At 38.6% G+C, this 22,083-nt stretch overlaps 2 protein-coding genes across 7 annotated transcripts in view; one reads left to right on the forward strand and one right to left on the reverse strand.

The window, feature by feature from the left end:
• Positions 1–5,647: 5,647 nt before the first annotated feature.
• On the reverse strand, positions 5,648–11,110 carry skida1 (SKI/DACH domain containing 1). Its single transcript, XM_082183235.1, has one exon. The coding sequence runs from the start codon at positions 10,371–10,373 to the stop codon at positions 7,971–7,973; it is 2,403 nt and encodes an 800-aa protein (XP_082039361.1). The 5' UTR covers positions 10,374–11,110; the 3' UTR covers positions 5,648–7,970.
• A 6,319-nt stretch (positions 11,111–17,429) lies between these two features.
• mllt10 (MLLT10 histone lysine methyltransferase DOT1L cofactor) overlaps positions 17,430–22,083 on the forward strand; it is a 54,214-nt gene continuing 49,560 nt past the window's right edge. For 3 of the 6 annotated variants that reach the window (XM_082183530.1, XM_082183531.1, XM_082183532.1), the window contains exons 1-2: positions 17,431–18,696; positions 20,624–20,703. In XM_082183530.1, the coding sequence (XP_082039656.1) occupies positions 18,534–18,696; positions 20,624–20,703 (243 nt within the window). In that variant the 5' untranslated portion in view covers positions 17,431–18,533. Of the gene's footprint in view, positions 18,697–20,623; positions 20,704–22,083 lie in introns of all 6 variants that reach the window. The other 3 variants (XM_082183529.1, XM_082183533.1, XM_082183534.1) reach the window with 3 other exon arrangements.

Below are 22,083 nucleotides of genomic sequence, written 5' to 3' on the forward strand. Positions count from 1 at the left end.
CTATTGTGTTGCTATACAATCGGAAATTAACCGTGCATGCATCACTCTTATTTGTTTTGCGTTTTAAAGTAGCCTATAGGTAGAACCGTAGCCTTAGTAGCCTATTAAAGAATTGATCTTTGAGTTTACTTACAACTTAATATACTAGGCCTGCAGTCTTTAATTTGGAATTATGCGCTGAAAAACAAACCATCGTTTACAAAAGACGACTTCATTTTTTCCTCCAGCACTTTTATCTCCTCATTTTATCACTATAGAGCAAGTGAGCCTATAAAATGTACTTTTCGGAAACATTTTCTTCTTATTTGTATTTTATTTATTATTTATCATACTTAATTTTATCATATTTTATAAGGCCTATAACAAAACATTAAAAAGTAAAAACTTTGTTCTCCCTTCTTTACCTTAACAATGAAGCAATGGTAGGCATGTACTTCGCAATTTTAGATAACCCAATTTTGTATCATCATCAAAAATAAAGCTAATCCCCTTTTGGATAAATTAGCCCAATATTCATTATTTAATTAGTTTGACGGGAGTCAGGGTCGCTGGGTGTGAATTGTTCATTCCACCTTAAATCCTCCTGTCCTCCCCTTTAAGAGAAAATTCTCCAAAGCTTCCCGCCCGAGCGGGGGCGCCAATAGCACGTGCAATGACGATACGTTTACGAGCCTCATTTTTAAGAGCTGTCACTTATGCTTCTGTTCTTACTCAAACACGTCGAGACATCGCCAGTAATTTATCATTTATGTCCACGCAACTCTTGTATAGCTCACAGCACAGTTGGTAAAATGAGTTTCATATCTGAACACATTGTTTTATGCGGTAAATTCTACCTTCACCCAGCACCCGCACCGTCTCTTTCTCGGCATCGGCTTTTTCCTCCACAGCTCGCTTTCTTACCTGTTTACTCAATAGTAGTAGACTACTTTAGTCGACTTCTATTTTGATAAAGACATTCACATTTGAGGTTAGTTGGGAAAAATACTACAAAGTAGCCTACCGTTTATATAACACATGACCTTGTCACAAATTCCGCAGCAGAAAGAAAAAAACCAGCCTGTACATTTTGAAATTTTCGTTCTTTGTAGTCCAAAGACACCACGTTAAGGTTTATTAAAATAGCACCTAGTGTCAACACTAGTCGTTATAATAATATAATCATTTTAAAATGATTCAGTAATAATAAGATATCGCATCGCTGTGGCAATGCCTTGCAACAAAGCTCTTTCTAAAGGGAGGAAATCAAATCATTAAACTTCTCCCAAGCAGCACAAGTTATTCACATTTTGAATATTTGCCCAACGAAACACAGACCAAGAGAAATGACCAGAATAAGCTATTCTGCCGTAGCCTGCTGTGCGGAAATCGACTTGACCATGTGGCTGCCGATGCAGGCTTGTAGCAGGCTAAGGGTTTTCTTTTCTTTCTTTTTTCGGATAGCTTTTGACATCCAAAACAAAGTTGTTTTACAAATACATCTGCACCAAGCTGTGAAACGGTAGTGAATAGCCAGTCTAAAAGTAAAGCGACGGTTTAAACGGTACATTTATTTGACTTTGCACACAGTTAACAGGTGACATTTTTTTCTGAAAGGCTGCTGTTTTCTAAATGTTAATCTTTGTTTGAAAGAATTATCTTTAGAATATGCTAATTCCCTAGCACTCTACTGGGATTGGTTAAATAATGCACTGTCTACTTACAGTGATTGTTTTAACAGATCTGCTCCTTAATTGGTTAAATCCACGTTACCATAAAATCATATAGAGATTACATTCTGTGATTATTTATTCGTTTTATGTATGCTAGTGTGCTTAAACCTCTTTGGAAATGCCTTAAGACGTTAAACATCTAATAAGTGGCCTATTCAGAATGGTCATAATTGTAAGGCATGCTCACAGCAGAATGCATCTCTACATTTTTCACAAGTGAAATGAAAGACGTACGTCTCCTAATGGAACAGTTAAGGGAGCTTGTTGTTTTAGATCAGTGACTTGTTTTTACAAGTGTTTGAAAGAAACGTTGCTCGTGATAGTGTTGGGTTTAATGATTTGTTTGACTACAGCCCAACTCACTAATTATTTCACAAATATCATTAATTATTTTGACACGTGAATTATTGGTTAACACATCAATTGCCCTTGTCTATAGCATAGTGACAGACCTCCAAAAGGCAAGAAATTATTAACTGTTTCCGTATCGTTGTAGAGTAGGCTATCGATAATGATTTGTTCATAACTTGCAAGGTGAATTAGGCCTATACATTTGTTATACCTTTTTTACGTTGTTTTTTCAATGACATATGAAAACCATTTGCAGTAGTAAGACTCATAAGTCTGATTTATTTGATCTTATTACAAGCAATTAGCCTTGTTTTGTAGGAAAACTTTAACAGTGCAAGAATCTGAAATAAAAGTATCGCTTGTCTTAATAAAGATACATTTTTATGTTTTGAAAATTGAAGAACTCTTGTCATCAACGTCACTATCAACTTAATTTGCAACTTAAAATTAAGCTTGTCAAAACTCATCGATAATTAACAGAAAAAACACGAATGAATCATTTGGATAGGCTACATGATATTTTATAATAATCTTTATTTTAATTTGTATGCTATGATAAAAAAAGGAGTCCTTTCAAATAGTTTAAGCAGAACTTTTCTTCAATCCGTATGAGTTTGATTTTTACCTGGGTGCACAAGCCCTTTATGATTTTAATAGGGAAAACGGCATTACAAATTTACAAGTGACACATTTCTAAAGTTCTGAATGAAAGGAATATTAAAAAAAATTCCTCGTGAACTGGGGATTCACGGCATATGTCAGAGGGGCAATGCATTTATTTATTTATTCATTTGTTTGTTTATTAAACTTGTTAATGGAGAAGCAGGGGGTATTTATTTAGAGTTTTTAAGTAACTTAATTATGTGGCTGTTGATCACTCAACTCGATCTACGCTTTTGAAAATAGGCTACAAACGCTGTCGAGTCAGTACTGTAACCCTATAGGCTAAGTGAAATCTGAGAATAATGATTGGTCATTAAAGACCAGTAGAACAAAACCCTAATTGCGTAATCAAATATCTCTGTCTCTTCCAATGTATATTTAGTTGTCACTGTCTGAAACAGAGAACCTATCTTCTTTTTGGAGTTTGTGAGGGGGTATTCTTTCAGGATACGCGTTCAGTTTATGCAGATAACGGAGGAATCTCTTTCCACGAGGCCGAAGAGGACCTCAGTCAATCAGAGCTTCCTCCTTAAGCCTGTTACTCTGATATGCATGCGATTTATATATAGGCTATTTCAAAGTTACTAATGCTTATATTAGGCTACTCCTCCAGGTTATATGGTTTTCATGTTTTACAACGTTCTGGAGTAACTTAGTGGAGTAATAAGCATTAGAAAAATCGACAGGTCGATAGTGATTTGTGGGATTAACAACATGGTGATGAGTTTTTTGCAGGTCACGTAACAGCATTATTTTCCTCCCACGTCCTGATCCCATTACAAAAGAAGCTTCCATGAGGCCGCTTATCCTGTTGGTTGAACCACGTGTCTAAATATAAGGCGAACGATGAATAGTTGACCGAAGTGTTTGAGAATGCGATATATTTATGCAACACGTAGGCCTGTAGCCCACTTGAATATTATTACTGTCTACTATACCCGCTACTAAGATCTTTTTTTTTTGTATTGCATTGGCAATTTTTGGTGTAGCCTGTTAATGTAATAGCTACAACTATTGCAAATTCATGAATTTATTGGTCGTCTTTTACTATTTTAGTGTGAAAACAATCAAGCCAAATACTTGTACATCTATAAAGAGCGTAAGGGCTTATTTCTCCACAGGTTAGTTCTTTTCCACAGTAGCGATCAACAACAGGTTGAGCATAAACTTGTTAGGAGATTGAAAAATCTTTTCCTACTGAACAGCCTAATGGTGGCCTGTTGAGTTCTGTGAATGAAGCCTCGAGTCCATTCGATGAAGTCAGGCCTCAAAATTAGCTAGTCAGTATGTTTCACTGTGCAAGATCCGTCTAGCTGTGCAGTGTGTTCGCCGTGCTTAATTTGTTATTTACAATTTCAAATTTCTAGGCCTACCTTAAACTAGGCTAGCCAACTTTTTTTTTATTTTCCCTTTTTTTAAAGGGAAATGCATTTGCCATTAAAGTAGAACATTCAGCCGCTGTCCGGTTTTTGATAGTAGGCCTATAGCCTACCTAGGCTATTTACTCTACAGAAATTATATAGGCCTATTGGTTTAGACGTCTGTCCGTGTATTAATAATTCGTGTTTATGTGCATGCCAAGCGATTATCTTTGTTAATCAAATCATTTTTTGTATCATTAAAGAATATATATATATATATATATATATATTTTTTTTTTTTTCATTTTATAATTAAAGTTCATATGAACACTTTTATAGCCAATAGGCCTATAGCCTACATTTCACAAGACGTCGTCCCGCTGCTGTATCGCTACTGTGTGTATTTCCATTGTGTGACAGATTTATTGCCTTCAACTGTTTTGGAAGGCTGATTTGCCTGTGGACGAAACAGCTTATCTGGAAGCATAAACAATACCAGTGAATATTTTCTATTATTTTATTTTAGGCTATATATTTAGCTGTAAATAATATTTATTTGCTATTGCAATTACATCATTTTATAAAAAAAATTATTTTAGATCTAGAGATTTATCTTGTGGCCTTTTTCGGCACAAATCTCTAATGACTAAAAATATATGATTCTACACACACTGAAATACAATATGCCTATGTGATATTGATATGAAAGGTTTAAGAAATAAATCACTGACAAATACTTATATTTAGTTAATTATGAAAAGACAAATCAGGTGAATTTAAAAGTATTTAGAGTTATTTAGAAGGACACCAACCTTCTCAAAACCCCCTCTCTACATATTTACCACAATCTACAAACAAGTGGCTGCTGCGACTATGACACTTGATTTCCTATGCACAAATGATCAAGTTAACAATTTAATTTGTCGCTTATATCTCAGGAGGTTCCGTTCACGAGGAACCAGCAGCATTGCATGCTTATTGCGCGCCGTTATGGAGTAATTTTTCAATATTTTTCAAAGGCTTTGTCCTTAATTTCTTCCTCCTCCCTCTCTGCTTTTAATCTTGCTCTCCTTGGAGAAAGGAAGTCAGAAGAAGCAGTTTATCTTGAGCAGCTGATCGTAATATCTTATAGCCTACCAGAGACATTATGCTCCCTCTTCTCAGTCTCACACGGAATAGCCCATTATAAAAAACTATGAAAACATGGTAGTGTAACCAGATCATGAATGTTGTAGAAATTTCTGAAAATGTGCTGTTTCTACGTAGCCTACTCGCTTTTCCCGTTTCTTTTCCCTGATTAGAATAGCCTATATCCTAAGCGCGCTCATGTGTGGTTATAGGCTTATAAGTAGTGGGATTGAGTGCATAGTGTGTATAGCAGGGCACGAGACCATCAGTTTCTAAACCCATCCCCCACACCAACACTTTTCTTTACAATAAACAACTTATCTTAAAGTTTGATCTTGCTTAAACCTCCAGAAAGGGACAAACAACGGTTGATTATAGCCTAATAATAAAAATGAATATTAATGAATTAAAAGCTAAAAATGAACGATCATATCACATCACACTCAGATGTATTTAATGAACAGTTTCACCATAAAAAGGAAAAAAAAGAAAGTGCTTCAAAATCCACCTCACGTTTTCAAGTTTTCATTTCGAGTGCATTTATCCTACACAACAATGGTATACAAAAAACAGGAAAATCACAAAAATAAATATGCATTTTTATAAACACCCAGTGACTTCAATTTAAGAAAAAAAACGTCAAAATCTGACCTCAAGTATTTTAGCAAAAGCAGATATATATATAAAAAAATCTAAGTCCACCTTGACCAGATAAATTCTAAGCTACCATGTTTACAGTGAGTCATTTTCCCATTTCTGTTCATTGTGGAGATCGTGAAATTCTTTAACTCAATGGGGTTGTAATGTGTGCGCTACATTCTGTTTAATTTGGCTAGTTTTGAATTAAGTCCTGTGAAGTTGGGACGACATAGCTATTCTGTCAGTCCGCAGTGCACTTTGACAAAGAAAGGAACAAAATTTTCCTTTTAGACGCTCGAGAGAGCAGACATTAAATAGTCGCGTTATAAAAATATAGGCCTACTATATTTTAATCATTCACCTGTCAGAGTTTCACACTATCGCGTATTGTAACATTCAGAAAGCGATGCAATTTCGCCTAATACTCTACATAGTGTATATCCCCACTTGCACACGTTAATCAAAGCACACGTAATGGGCCCATACTTTAATACGTTAAATACCCTTAAAGTCTATTACGTGTTTTCTCAGAATGACGTGAACCCGGTAGCCTCGCTTTAGCCAAATCTGCATAGTCTATGCCTATTCAGTGATTACTCACATGTTTTTATTTATTTAGGGGTTTGGGTTTGTGTGTGTGTGTGTGTGTGTGTGTGTGTGTGTGTTTGTGTTGGACATTAGAATGTAGGCTAGTTGATTTTTTTTCCTTTTTTTTTTTCTGAAATATAATCAGAAAATTTATAATTTGGCTCCTTGGCTGATCCAATCAAAGATAGGCTACAATTAGCTTTTAAAGGCCTGTTTTGGAGGCTGTCTGTTTTTGCTGAAGTAAACAAATATGGTGGGCTACGTCACAGTACATTCATCACAAGGCATTTATATGGGGCAGGGTACTCTAGTTGAACACCAAGTTAAAACTTGAATGTTTTTTTAAGGTTACACTTTCGAGTGCCAAGGTTATCCATATCCTTGGAAAACAGGCCAAGTGAAGTAATATACAATCAAAACACCATATGAAAAGAACAAGGCTACTTGAGTCAAAGAGAAATAAACATTTACTAAGTATACCCTGACCAGAATGTGTGTATATTCCACTAACGAGGTCTTTTTATTTTATTTCGTATGTAAAACGATGTTGTTTGCAGCTGTCTGTATGCCTATAGGTCGCTATCGGCACCATTTACAATAAGAACGACCAACAAAACTTCCTTTTAACAGCAAACGAACATATTGAAAAATAGCACCACATTAATAATTCGAGATTTTAAAAAGGTTTTTGGGTTAACTTGCGATGGCTCTTTTGCGGAAGAAAATCGAAAAATAAAAACACATCACTAATTCACCTTAATGGGCATTAGCAAAGTGCAATGCATGGTAAATTTGTGCTTTAGCTGTTCTATACCTTAAGCTATGGATGTGCTATAGAAGGAGATCGATTTGGTGTTTTCCCTCTATTACATCGTGCAAAATCAAACATCTCTTGATTGTCAGTTAGTGGGCCATTGTGTTGGGCCTACCGTGAGAGTTATGGTGTGCTGCGTGTGAGTGAACACAACCAGGCACCAACAATTGGGGAGCACCCTTCAAATTAATAAATAAGAAGGGTATGGATCATCGGCCAACAGTAATTCAGAAATACAGTATGTAGATGAAGCATAAAGAAGAAGAAAAAACATTGGCCTAAAATATACCGACAAAGTCAGATGTTTTAAAAACAAAATCAGCATTTTAGTTGACACAGACCTGACAATCACTAGAACGCCATCCATATGAGAGATGGTTAACCCTGCCTGCAAAATGAGCCAACATTTGCTCCATGAGAGTCTAGTCCATCAGGTCACAAACAGCTCCACAATGCCAATAATGTTATTTTGAAAACAATCGTTTTTTTTGTGTTTTTTTTGCCAGCCCTGCTTATTATAAATACCTCCGTATATTCCCGAGTCCCAAACCTCGACGAATAGACCAGCCTGTGTTATATAAGGACGGTGTGCGCTTCATAACAACAGGCCAGAGACGTATGCATTGCAAACAACGATGAAAACAAAAACAATATATACGGGAATCAGTGCTTGTCACAGTTTTAAGACATTTCCCCCGAGCTCAAAACAACAGTTCAAGGGATAACAGAGGCTTTCCTGAATTTGTGGCTTGGAGGGGGAGGAACAACTGAATGACCGAGCTGCCATCCCCACACTGGGTGAGAACGATGAGGCAGTTGGTTACTTCTTAAAGAGTTCAAAGAGTAAGCGGGACTCAAATCTCCATCGCTGCCAAGAACAAGAGACGGCGGAGAGGGAAAATTCGCCATGAATCTGAAGGGCTTTTTCAGAGATGCTACATTTGCGTTCGCTCGTTTGCGTTTGCTCGCGCCGGCACAGTCTTCATTCGATCCCTCGTTGCTTGCGAATTTTCCGGCAGAACGGGGGCTCCGGTCAACTTTTGCACCCGATTTCGCGGATGTCCTCACACTCTCGGCTTTCTTACCCAGAAGCATTGCCCTGTAGTTTTTTCTGACCCTTGCCCCATTTTTGCATTCCCCTTCCTCGGAACAAGGAGTGTTTAAAGTGCTTCTTGATTCCTCGTTACAGGGAGGGTGTTTTTGAACAGAGCTCTCGATGGCGTTGCAATGGTCCGTTTCCTTAAAATGATAACTGATACGCTGACCATCAGAGTCGTTATCCTTACATTGATATTCCAGGGGATGATTTGCATATTCATATTCGTCAAAGGTGTCCTCGACTTTAATCTTCACGTTGTTGAGTAAACATGTTGGCGTTTTTACTGTCCGGTTGCCCTCATTGTTAAAGCCTGAGGTAGTGATGAGCTCCTCGGCCTCTGTTTTGATAGGTTTTAGAGGTGAAGGCAGTTTGAGGGAAGTTTTTGCTTCCCTCCTGGAATTTGCTGCTAATGAAAGATTGCTGTCAGAAGACTTACAAACCGTTATTTCTTTGTCCTGAACACAGTGGGAGGCTTGGGAGCATTTGTTTGCAGAACCCGGTATTCTTTGTTGGGGAAACGCCTTGTTCCCATTTGCATTAGGTGTGAGCCCAGTATCTTTAATTTTGTTAGCGACAGAGTCTGTTGTCTTTGGATCATTTGAAAATTCAAGACGAGATGGTGCTTCAGAGCCCTCATTTTCTCTTAAATCTGGGAAACAGGTCCGCACCGGGCAAAACTTCTGCACGTTTGCGGCATCACCATCCCTGTGTGCGTCCCTGGACGATGTGAAGTCCGATTTTTGTGTTTTGCCAGTTCTTTCACAATCCAAAGTTGTCTTTACTCCTTGGTTAGTGGGTATGTTCTGCACATTAGGCCTGTAGTGAAAAGTTGGCTGTAAGAGCAGAGGTGCTTTAGTGTTGAGACTTGAGAACCTCGCACGCCTGAAACGAATACTCTGGACTGAAACTTGACTGGATACAGAGCTGGAATCAGACTGGGACGAGCTCTCTTCGTCGCTACTGACATCCGAAGAGTCCGACAGAGAGTCATCCTCCTCCTCCTCATCTGAAGTCCCGGAGTTGCTGGTGGTAGAGAAACTCGACCCGAAATCCGAATCGTTGTTCACCCGTTCTGAAATGGAGCTAGATTCCGTGTCGCTGCTGCAGCTTTCCTGAAAATGTCCAGTATGCCGAGGATCAACGTATAATCCATGCTCGAGGTGATGAAACTGGCTCAAAGATCCGTGGGGAACTTTTGGTTTACAGCACTTCGGGACGACCAAAACCGGATGGCTGCGTTTGCTCCTCGACCAAAACTGCCTCGCGCAGCTCTCGCGCTTCCTCTTCCTTTTGTAAAGTAGATCTGCGTTGCCTTGGTGCTTCGCCTGCGCTGCAATGGCGGACTGATAGATCAGCGGTTGCCGATTCACAACGTGCCGAAAAAACGTATGTTTCTGATTAAAAGCCACGCAATTGTCAGGTTTTTGATCTGTTTCATAGTTTTTAAAGGTTGTAGATGCCGACTTCGTGACCGGTTGAAAGTCACGGGCGAAGGATTTACTGTAAATTTGAGGTAGATTTGAGTGAGTGCGAGGGACAGGGTCCTGTCGAACAGCTTTATTTTTGAATGAAAAAGTCTGTGGAACGCCATGCAAACTCAACCAAACTTTCTCTCTCCAAAAGTCACTTTTGGCAGCTGTGTGATTTTTGCCGTCACACATTTTTTCCGAGGCATTTTTTGTCTTTTCCCTTCTTTTGTTTGATTTCAATACGCGCTCAGTTTTACATGAAAAGTACAGTGCCTCAACGTCCTCTCTTGAAATCAGAGTGCATTTAGCTGCGTGGAAAGCTATAGAATTTATTGCTTTGAGCTTTCGCAGTTCCTCCAGATCACAGTGATGCTTCTTCACGTTTAAATGGTCCATTCGTTTGTGTACAGTAGTCCGCGGAATATTTTTCAAGAGGTCGGTGAAGACTTGAGAGAGGGCAAACATCTGTTTGCCTTTGATAACCAAATACCCAAGCTTTACACCCTGCATTTCCTCAAAACCGGATTCCAAGTCCCCCATTTTCTTCATTGCATTAATTCCAACATTTAGCGCGACGGATGTCCTTAAAGTAGCTTTAGTGCTGCTTCTTTATTTCAAGGCATTCTGCTGACCGGTACAGCATGGGCTGTGACATGTCCACACTGCGTGATGAACAAAAAGTTTTAAATAGAAAAATAAAAATGAAATGGCCTGTTTGAATGAAAACAATCAGTCCATTGACCTGAGCACTGCATGATCGATGGAATGTGTGTGATGTTGCCGACAGGCTGGCTGCTGCCTGTCTGAGCTCCTGTATACCTGCGCTCCCTCAGCTCCCTTCCCATTTGGCCATGAGGAAAAGAGGAAGGTGAACTGCACTGCCAGTGAGAAGGATAAAAAGCGAAGAGAGTAGGGAAGGGAAAAGGAGAGGGAGTGAGCGAGAGAGAGAGAGAGAGAGTGAGAGAGAGACAGAGAAGCAGAGGGAGAAATAGAGCCCAAAATGCAGCTGCTATTCCCGTTGCTGGTTTAGTCACAAATAAAATGACAGTGGGAACTGAGCAAGGCCGGAGACACCTTCATCAATTAATGCCCCCAAAGTCGACGCTGATTGGACGTTACTGACAGGTGATGCAATAAAAAATGGATATTCCACCCATAGCCACCCCCATCCCCCTAGCTGATTACCATACTGTTGTAATCCCACCTCTCTTAAAGCTAATAATTCACTCGTGATAAGTTCTTGCTTAGAAATTAATATGAGTCATTTTGTCGGAGTATTGTTACAACTTTTTTTGTTTTGAAAAATTAGCCCTAATGCTGACAAACGGGTCTGGCAAATTGATGTGCAGCTTATTTAAATATATATATATATATATATATATATATATATATATATATATATATATATAAAACATATTGAACATTGATGTCTTGATGTCGCTATCGCATTTCATTTATAGCCTATGCGTTTTATCATTTTAAATGTCTTTATACTACACTCTGCACAATCGGATGCATTTATTATTAGGCAAAATTTTTTTAATCTATTTAATTTCAGCGAGATAAGCATGTTTAACTCAAACAGAGATAAAACCTGGTATTTGAAGCAAACATTGTTTATTTACAGCGGCAAGTAAAAAAGCCGAATAAAAATATCGATGGATACATTTTTCCAACCCCAAAGCTCATTTGAATTCAGATGGAAAAAAGATTAGTAAACAATTGTGTATAGTGTTTTTTATTTATTTGCCTATGTAATCAACATAGGCTACATCACAATATACATTAACTCAGCTACTCACTCTCTCTCTCTCTCTCTCTCTCTCTCTCTCTCTCTGTGTGTGTGTGTGTGTGTGTGTGTGTGTGTGTGTGTGTGTGTGTGTGTGTGTGTGTGTGTGTGTGTGCGCGCGCGCGCGTGTGTGTGTGTGTGTGTGTGTGTGTGTGTGTGTGTGTGTGTGGCATCTGTGTGTGTAAGCACGCCCTTATGTGTGTAGAATAATTTAGCCAGGCTTTGAGAAATCTTTTTTTTGTACATATTTGTACATATTTTCACATTTTAAAACCAGAACTGATGAATAAGGATATAATAATTGTAAAGAGAACAATGTAAGAAACACGTGTGTGCAAAAATTAAACAAATACGAATATTTGTAGCACAGGTAAATGTTTCAAAGTAAAATCATCGTAATTGTAGACTTATAAGCCTACAAGGTCTGCGTATGAGTGTGTGTGAGTTAGAAAGATAGGCTATTATTCATACTCTTTTGCGGTCGAACAAAGTCCATTTTTTCACAGATCAGGCAGGCCTCCATCCCACTTCCTACCAACGTGAAAGAGAAAATAACGGGTCTTCACGAGCAAAGACTTCCCCCTCCCCCGTTTGTGTCGGTGTACAGACATATGCCGTTTTACAATGGTGAGGAAAGAGAATGGAAAGAAAAAAAGTTCAATACAATATTTTTATTTATTTATTTTTTGTGTGTGCATAGCCTACGTTATTTGACAGAAAATGCTTCTGCTAAACTTAAATGCACATCAAGGCACATTATGATTTCACAAAACTTACAAACATTGTGAAACACTAAACACTCCTGATACAGTATTCCACATTTCCACTGTGTTCATTGTAGAATCCAAGGTGCTTCTGTGGATGTATGTTTTTCATGGAATGATGCTGCCTTTCACTGCATTCCACTTCTGAAGTCGTGATTATGAGCTTGTCATTCAAGTGCTTTGTTGTCGGAAAGAACAGGAATCATGGAGGACAGGTTTATTCTTACTTATTTATAGAAAAAATCTTATTAAAGCCAAAATTATATTTAGCGTCCTATTCATTGAAAACCATAGGGTGTATAGGCTATAAACATTTACCACGCTATCAAGATCTGCCGATTTTGGAATTTCGGTCAAATACATGCTATTTTCGCTGTGTGTAAAACAGGGATACTCGATTCAAATTATTATTAATATTTGCATATAGGCCTATGCTTCAACGACAAGACGACGCGATGTAGGCTAGCTGTTGCGGAAAAACTAATAGGCTAAGTAGGCTACCAGTCACAGCAGCAATCGTTCTCCCCTCCACAATGTGTAAAGTTTGTGGCACGCCCATCTCGGAAAATTGGGTATCAAAATTATCCCCGAATTTCCCAGTGGTAAATACGACTTGAGAGGGCGTTCATGTCCAATTTTTAACTAAGAAACTCGAATTTACAATAATACCGATAGCACGTGAAGGCTGCAATAACCTGGCAAGAGTAAAAGTCCTTGCTTTTCAGGTAGTTTTAGGACCCAAAAGTATTCGATGTTTTGCTATACATTTATGACTGTTCTAATGACTGGAAACATATAATTCATTAATTTGTTCAAATTCAATCATTCCATCTTTTGAATGTAAATGACCTGCCTGCTCCTTCACTTAGTGCCAATAGGCCTATAAAAAGGAAATGAGTCAGGATGAGCGAACCAGCGTCTTGGTTTGAACTTGTATCAGGCCCTGACGGTGATATTTACTGACAGTGCTTTCAGCGTATAGCTACCAATATTTTTGTTGAAAGTGCTAGTACAGGATATCAGCTAGTACAGTGCTAGTTTGTTATTGTAATTAGTAGGCCTACTTAATATTAATTGATTATTGATATAACTTAGGCCTATTGGTTGAAATACTTTTATGGCACACTTGAATAGTTAGGATAAATTAAACCCTCTGTGCCGTCATTGTATTGCTATTGATGATGAATTGTAAAATGCTAGCTTACCATTATTGCGTCCGTGCTTATGTGCCGTGCACAGAGCTATACATGCTATAAGGTGGAAGTGGTTCGTGTTAACGACCAAAGCCCTTTTAGTGCCAAATTCAGCGTCGGTATTTAGAATGTACGCGGTACCACCTCACTCAACGCAGGGGCGGCAACATTTATAGACGTGTTCATAAAGATTTTCACGGGAATGTATGTCACTCTATACTCCAGGCTACATTACTAGTGAGTCGTCGTTCTGTTCACTGTTCACCATTCAGTACACTCGGTCTAATCCTTCAGCGTTGAGTCCTAGTGCAGCTCCTTACTGTGGGTCCTGCAGCAGCTGCTTTATCGAACAAACACAGTGTTTATGTATGTTTGCAAATAAGCTCTTAAATAACACCGGGATTAAAAAAGAATAAAATAAAATGTGTAATATATTGCCAACATATATTCGCCTAAATAAAGGGTACAAATTTGCATACAAATAAAATTCAATTGGTAACTCTTAGGCTACAGATTGATATCAGAGTTTTTTTTCCCCGGAGTTTCATGCTTAGGCTATCTCTCTTGAAGACAGTTTATTTCCGCTCAAAGAGTTTATAGCTTCTATGCAGTTGTTCTGTATGCAGTGACCAACTTGAGCGATTAGAAAATGTCTAGATATTGTTGGACCTGCAATAATGAGCTGTATTATGTAACATGATTATTTTTCTTGCATACATTGGTACTTTAATGTTCTGCAGTCTAGCGCTGTTGATAGTAAATTTTATTCCAACCTCCGCTGAACTCTCTATAACTTTTATCCGAGGGGCACACCTCATTTGAAAGACAACATGCAGATCCTGGTCCTTTGATTCTGAAACCTCACAGCTTGAATAGTCCTCAATTGTGACATGAGTGATAATGATTGATCTTCGACCCAGTGTGCATCGTCGTGGGTGAAGAGTTGAGGGGTTGGTTTGCCTTTAGAAATGTTTTGCTGTCCCGTTTTAAGATTTATTTCAAAAGTTGATCACTTTTCGAAAATCAAGTTAACTCAAATTAATCATTGATCAAAGAACGCGCACAACGTTGGGATTTAATTAGCCCACTTCCAATGCAATTGACTGGAAACACTAATAGCGCGTTCTGGGGAGCCTTCTTTGAATATATTTATTTGTTTACACTATGCAGGCTATATTATTATGGGATGCAAATAAATTCATTAAAAAGCATACACTAGCCTATATAACTATCACAAAGCTGAGTTAATCTGACAACAAACACAAACCCAATTGTTTAATTTTGATCACAAAGACTATTGGAAGTAGCCTACCATGCAGACGTTATAGGTCAGTGAGAAAATACGGGGATGAATTATTATTAAGGCTATTTATATAATGCTGTTGTTATATTTATATAGCCTAGCTAAAGGTAATGATTGCTTACACCTTTTATGTGAACAAATTGACAGGCTAAAACTCGTGATTTATTTAATAACCAAGGAAATAAGGTTTTTTATCGCTTCTTGGGAGAGTTGTGAGTTGGACTCGTTTATTGCGGTGAAATCAGGATGGGCCCTGGACCCTTAAACGTGACGGACTCACCGAGTGGGGGTCCGCGTGGGCTACCTCACTACAACGTGCGCGGAGTCTCAAACAGCATGGGAAAGACGTCCGGTGACAAATAAAAATGCGCACTGCAGCCCATTTATCATTATGATAAATCAAGTAAATGTGCACATGTATACTTTTCGCTAAGGATCGCGAGCTCAAAGTTTGATGAAGAAGATTCTCACATTAGAGAACGTGAGAGGTAAGAGGACGTTTGTTCGTCGCGCTTTAGCTAACAATAGGAGAACAAAGAACACATTTCCTTTGGATGTAAGTTGTCTAGTAATTTTATAGGAGACAGCGTTTCAGCGATTTCGAATACGTTTTTAGAATTTTTCTGATGACGAATTTAGACAACTATTTAAGTTTTAAACATTTTAGTAAAATGTCTTCTTTGCATTCACGATAACTTGGCATATAAAGTCACGGAGGAAGTATAGAGATATATATATATCCCTTTAAAGTTCTAGCACAATCAAAACATTGCACGACTACTCCATCAAATGATTGTTGTCGAAATGCTCCTTTCAATGATGCAGTAGGCTTAATGTTGAGCGACTTTCAATAACATGACGAAAACATCTCGTGGGACGAATACTCTAAATGGAGATAAACCAACACGATCTCTCTCGTGTACACAGAACGTCTGTCGTGTCCCTGAAAATCATGAGGCACACTTTAACAATATCAGTACTTAAAACAATATCCATTTACGTCTTTGAAAGCAATCATTAAAAGTAATCAGTGGATATTTATGCCAAAATGTGATTAGTTCTATCCCATCTTACGTAGGCTACATTCTTCTTTCAGAACGTATGAGTTGGTACATGCAACCTGAATTTACAGAGTGAGCTGGTTGGGGGTGGGCTGAAATAACCTTTCACCCTGCTGTGTCATATCTGCGTATGTGCCTGCCCCTGAGTTACCCACAAGTCTTTGCGTAAAAGAGAACTCGTGCTACTACAGGCAAACTTTTCCTATCATTTCGACTCCGGATCTGGGGCATCCCTGCTCTTGACAGGAAAAAAACACGTCACCCATTTCACCTCTCTGTTTGACATTCGTTACAGACCTTATCACCGTTACGGAAGATTAGGCTATTTAAGCGCAAAACCAGTGTGCAACTTATGTGAAAAGAAGCCAATATCACCTATCCTTAAATAGGGTAGCCTATTTAAAATGCGAATATTAACTATTAAATACTTTCATCAGATTGTTTAGATATATCACTGACTTTCTGCAGATAGTAATCATGGACGAACACTGAAAAAGCGGATCAGTTGGGCAAAGAAGTATTAGGCCTACCATGCCTTTTAAGACTGTTGTGGATTCCAAGCAACTCCGTGTAACATACAAACATATTGAGTGTGATATAAAAACTTTTTCCCATTATCAATAAAGAACGACAAAATGCTTTATTGTGGCGAATCTATGTCAACATCTTGTAACTCAATTAGCTAAACTTACGTGGTGTTATTAAAGGATCCAACATTGCAAATCAACATCGCCCCCACCACAAGAAATTTCTCCGACAGTGAGACTCTGATCAGGCACAACTCCAAACGTTAAAGTCAAACAGGTCTGAAGCAGGGATCGGGAAAACCACAATAGGACTAATTCTACAATAGATCATTTATTTTAGTGGAACATTTCAGACAAATGTTTCGTATTATTATTATTAAACATTGAACTTTATGCTGCACGTGTAAATCGAATAATTTATTAATGTAATTGAGTATTCTTGCTTTAGCTTAATATTGAACTGTCCGCGGGGGGCAGGTTATTTTCAATGACATTTAGGCTATAGGCTACTGCATCAACAAGCACTATCAGAGAATTGAGATGGACATCACGGCAGGTCGAAATATTTATACAACGCTATAAGGCTTGTCAAACTATTGGCACTGCGGAATTATCTTGATAGTACTCCAAAAACATGTTAAAATGTTTAGGTAAATAATTCATTCTAAAGTGACCAGATCAAAAAACGCTGGAAGCCGCAGAGGTGCCATTCTTGAGGTTAAGATTTATTTCTTCGTGTCATCTATCAAAAGAAAATTGTGTAAAATGTTTACTAATTGATGAAACGTTAAAAATGGGATATGCCTATCTACATTTTAAATTGAGAATATGTCTAATGGTGTGTAAAAAGTACTATACAGGCCTACGCACATCCATATGAACGACGCACGTTGTATAACCTGATTTCCACAACATGTAAAAAAGAAAAGAAAAGAAAAAAGAAGAAAAAAGGCTTTTGTTGTTTTTTTGAAAGGGGGTCCTCATTGGGTCAAGGTCTGTGCTATTTCGTTTTAAATTAGTTTACTTGTACGTGCACAATTTTGGCGCTATACGATTTAAGGCGTACACAAACAAGCCCGATACATTGTTTACTTTTTTTCTAGATGTTAAACGGCACTTCTTTTTTTCATGCTCCCACATGATGTCAAACATGGCCCATATGCAAGCAGCCTGACAATCAATAAAACTGGAAGCTTATAGCATATACCTAAACGTTTGTGGTTGGTTTGGTGTAGTGTTGACAATAACCTCTAATCTTTGCTTTAAGTAACCGACAGGCAGTTTAGGTCAAACTTCGCCATTCCGCTCACCTTAATTGGAGCAAAAAGGCTCTTTATATACATAACCTATACATTAGCCTAAATATTACAGTAGGCCTATCTAAACTGACTAAACATTAAATATATGCCTGCTTCTAGGGGATTAAACATAAGAATAAGTTTAAACGAGCTCCACTTAGCCTAATTCATGTTGAGAGCACAAGCACAAAGTTAATTTCTTTGCCTTTATCTTCTATAACGTTTAAGAATAAACCACTCAAAGTCTGAAAATACGTGGGGGTAACCTACTGAAGAACTGGCAGGCCTAATTATTTTTTAAGTTATTTAGCACCTTAGCGCAACCCGAGCCTGCATCAGAATTCTCATTACAAGCCACATTCTAAAATGGAATGTAGCCTACTTTAAGTTAACGTCTTTTCAGTTCAAAACTCCCAGACGATCGTACGTAGAGCCAGAAGAGCAGTGCACTGTAGCTTGTCCCACGCTCGTGGTAAAATTCGATGGCGTTCGCCGCGTGGATCAAATAGCCCCAAGAGGCCTCTTCTACTCCACTGCCTCCCGTGTTCTGCTTTTCCGCGCATGCGCGCACACGCGCCTCCACATCCCGAGAGCCCTCAGTACGGGGTTTGTGTGTTGAGGCAAAAAAAAAAAAACCGCCTTCATCAACAACGCAACCGAAATATGGCTTTTCATCGAAATGGAACTTAAAATACGGCTTTCAGGGGAGATTGGGATTCGTGAGACAAACGCCCGACCGCATTTTTGTTGGTCTTTGTGCGTTGCTGGTGGTAGATGGTATCCAGCGAGCTGTATCTGGCAGAGGAAGACGACGACTCGGCGAGTAATATGAAGGAGATGATCGGTGGTTGCTGCGTCTGTTCGGATGAGAGAGGCTGGGCCGAAAACCCCCTCGTCTACTGCGACGGTCACGGCTGTAACGTTGCTGTCCACCAAGGTAAATATAAAAGACTATTTTATTTCACTCGAGGCGGGTGTTTTGATAAGTTCCCGTCTGTTGTGGTAAGAGAATTAGCTTAGCATAACATAGCCTAGCTTAGCTCAACGAACAGTCAGTATGACATAAGTTTAACCACTGTCGCTTGTTTGTGTTATTGGGATTACAGTAAGGAAATGTTAAATATTTTAACGGTTAATTTGGAGTGTTTTTAAGGAGTGGCTGTTGTTGTGAAGCAACGGTTCGCCGAAGGCCTGCTTGTGTGCTAATGTTATGCGTTAGCACGAGCGCTACACGGCTGTAACAGCATGTCGCTCATGGTTGTTCATTATCTCTGTCTCAGGACCAACAACGTGTCAGTCACAGCTATGGAAACAAAGATGAGTCACATTCAGTCAGGCTCTGTAAGTCATTACAGATAGGCTGATAACACACATTTATGGCTAGTCAGCAAAGCTGTCAACAAATTCCGGACTCTTAACAGGATCTTGATTGGGATACCACGTGTAGTTATTTGTCTTTTTTTTTTTTTTGTGGGACGCTTCAAGATGTCACAGTAATATCTTGGTTTCTAGAATCTTGTCTTTGTGGGAACCTCAGTGGCTACAGACGTGTGAAGCAGAAAAATATGAGTTTTGAAATCAACTTTTATGTTTTTGATTTAAAGTAGAAATCTGATCTAATCTTTAAACACTGACGGGCTGTCATTAAAGTTTAGTGTTTTGACATTGAGATCGGGCTGTCATTAAAGTTTAGTGTTTTGACATTGGGTTCCTGGTGTTGATTTCTATTACATATTATCATTCGTATGCAATGGAAGTTTTCAGTCTTGAGTAACCTGATTAACAAGTTTTTGCCTCTATATGCTATGTAAATAGCTGACAAGTTCAGATGTGTTAGCCTATATCCTAGATTTGGTTTTAGAGCTGTCAGTTCATTCTTCAGCATCTGTTTTGTTAGGTCGCTGAAGATGATCCTGTACAAATGGGTAAAGTTGTCACCTTTAGACTTGTAGACTATTGATTAGCTGACTGTGACATTGATGCAGCAAAACATTTTGCTTAGTTTCTTGCCTGCCATTGGAAAGTGGAATTGCATGTTCATTCGCATTTGCACAAAAATAACTATGGAACAGAGATTGGAGTACTTGCATGTGTTTACATTTTGTTAAGTGTAGAAATTACATTTTGTCAACCAAAAATAAATGGTCAATGGCTAGTTTTGCCATCAGCTGTTTTAAATGTTCTCAGCTCAAATATAGCAAATACATTTTATATAGCCTAAGCCTATGTGAAATTAAACAAACATGCAAAGACATTTGTATTGGACAAAAAAGGATTCTCTTTGCACCTTTCCCTGACCTTGATAGTGAGCGTGGATCTCTTTTTGGTCTAGCTTTTCTTTCACACTGTTGTTTGTTTAGAACCTAGTTTAGGTTGAGCTAAAAATGACAAAATACTTATGAGTGAACTTCTCTGTAAATTAAAAAGATAATACGAATAAGACAAACTGTTTTGAGACCAATGACACAAGAGAACATGAAAACTTCTCACATGCCTTTGTTCTGCAAAGTGCTCAAGCTGCATTATTGTTTGTCTGCTTAACAAGATATAATCTAACGGGTTTCTTCAAGTGTATCCAGGCAACAGTATTTCCTGTCAAATGTCAGTGTTACAACAAGTCACGTGCCACAAGAGTTAACTCCGACTGTGTAAAAATTACCTATGTTTGGCTGATGGCGGGTGTTAATTTCATACCCCGATGTTGTTGCACTACAAATATCTCTCACATTTCTTAAAATATAATTTTTAACACTCTCTCACATTAATCTCGAACCTTGACAGGAAGAAATAGTAAAGCTGTCAGATTTACAGTAGTTGAAAGAAAGTCTCATCATCTCATCTGTCCTTCATTCCTGTTGTTTCAGCCTGCTATGGTATTGTCCAAGTCCCCACTGGCCCCTGGTTCTGCAGGAAATGTGAATCACAGGAACGTGCTGCCAGGGTGGTGAGTTTCCTCTTTCCAATCTTTATACAAATATCTAAGGCTATCTGTTTTGCCAGTCCAGATATTACAAGTCTTATAAAGACTTATACAAATATTTATAAGTCCAGATCTCCTTCCTCTTTTTGTACATTGTGGATTTGTTTGCAGTTTCCATAAGACAGATAATATTTATTATTGATACTTTGAACTGGTAATTGTAACTTGTCTCTTATAGTTTTCAAGTCAAAAGCTTTGGTAGCACATGGTTGAAGGCCAGGCAATGGACATTTAGGCATTCAGTATGTGATCAGACAGTTTTATCTTGTCAGATCAGAATACAGTGCATTTAAGACCAGGGCATGCATGGACAAACATCATTTTTATCAATGTTTTGTCTGGTAACTAGGGCTGTGTGATTAATCGAAACTGAGTTTTGATTTCGATTTTGGCACTCAATGATTATGAAAACACAATAATCAAGATACAGCAATGATTGTACCAGTGGTGCGTTTTTGCCCCTCGTTAAAAGCCCAGACTTGCATGTAATGTGACTTTGTTAAAATGGGATGTGCTTGATGTTAAAGGACAAGTTCGGTATTTTACACTTAAAGCCCTGTTTACAGATCGTATCTGATGAAATAGAACGGTTAAGATTAAAATTTGGACACATGCTGCTGTCCCGAGAATTTTTGGTTTATTTCGCTTCCCCCCCCCCCCCCCCCCCCCCCCCACCCCCACAATGGTTGTCTATATGCACTGGAAGATTCCGACCTAAAAACACATTAAACTTTCGTTTACAAAGACGTGAAACTCACCGAGTGGTCAGGGGGTGTTCACTGATATGTTCCCTCAAAAATCGCTGAAAAAGATGCATTCCAACAGGTTTTATCGTAGTTTTTGTCCAACTCCATTGACTTAATAGGACGTGCTGTGAGACCGCAGCACCTTTACGGTATTACTCCGCCGCTTCTTCTTCTGCTTCTTCTGTGTAGGCCTATTCAATGAAATGCCCGTGGTTTGCTTGCAATTGGCAAAGGTGCATTATCGCCACCAACTGGGCTGGAGTGTCTATTATTCAAGCTCTCAACGGAAGAATCACGGGTGTGACGCGTTTGGCAAAATAGGTCCACAAAAGCGAAATAAACCTAAAATTCTCGGGACAGCAGCATGTGTCCAAATTTTAATCTTAACCGTTCTATTTCATCAGATACGATCTGTAAACAGGGCTTTAAGTGTAAAATACCGAACTTGTCCTTTAAAAAGAGTTATTACAAGCATAAAAGAGACCTTGCTCTGTTCCGCATGCAGCTTTCTGTGGCCGTGCTCCGACACGGAGCAGAACACGGACAAGCAAAGTGAACTTTGAGTTTCGGGTACATGCCTAAAAGTAAATCCAGTTGG

The sequence above is a fragment of the Leuciscus leuciscus genome, assembly GCF_965113295.1.
Source record: "Leuciscus leuciscus genome assembly, chromosome: 11".
NCBI classification, from domain to species: domain Eukaryota; kingdom Metazoa; phylum Chordata; class Actinopteri; order Cypriniformes; family Leuciscidae; genus Leuciscus; species Leuciscus leuciscus.

What these genes read in the sequence shown, in the direction of transcription:
- skida1 (XM_082183235.1), bottom strand. Translation starts at nt 10,373, where the DNA reads ATGAAGAAAATGGGGGACTTGGAATCCGGTTTTGAGGAAATGCAGGGT.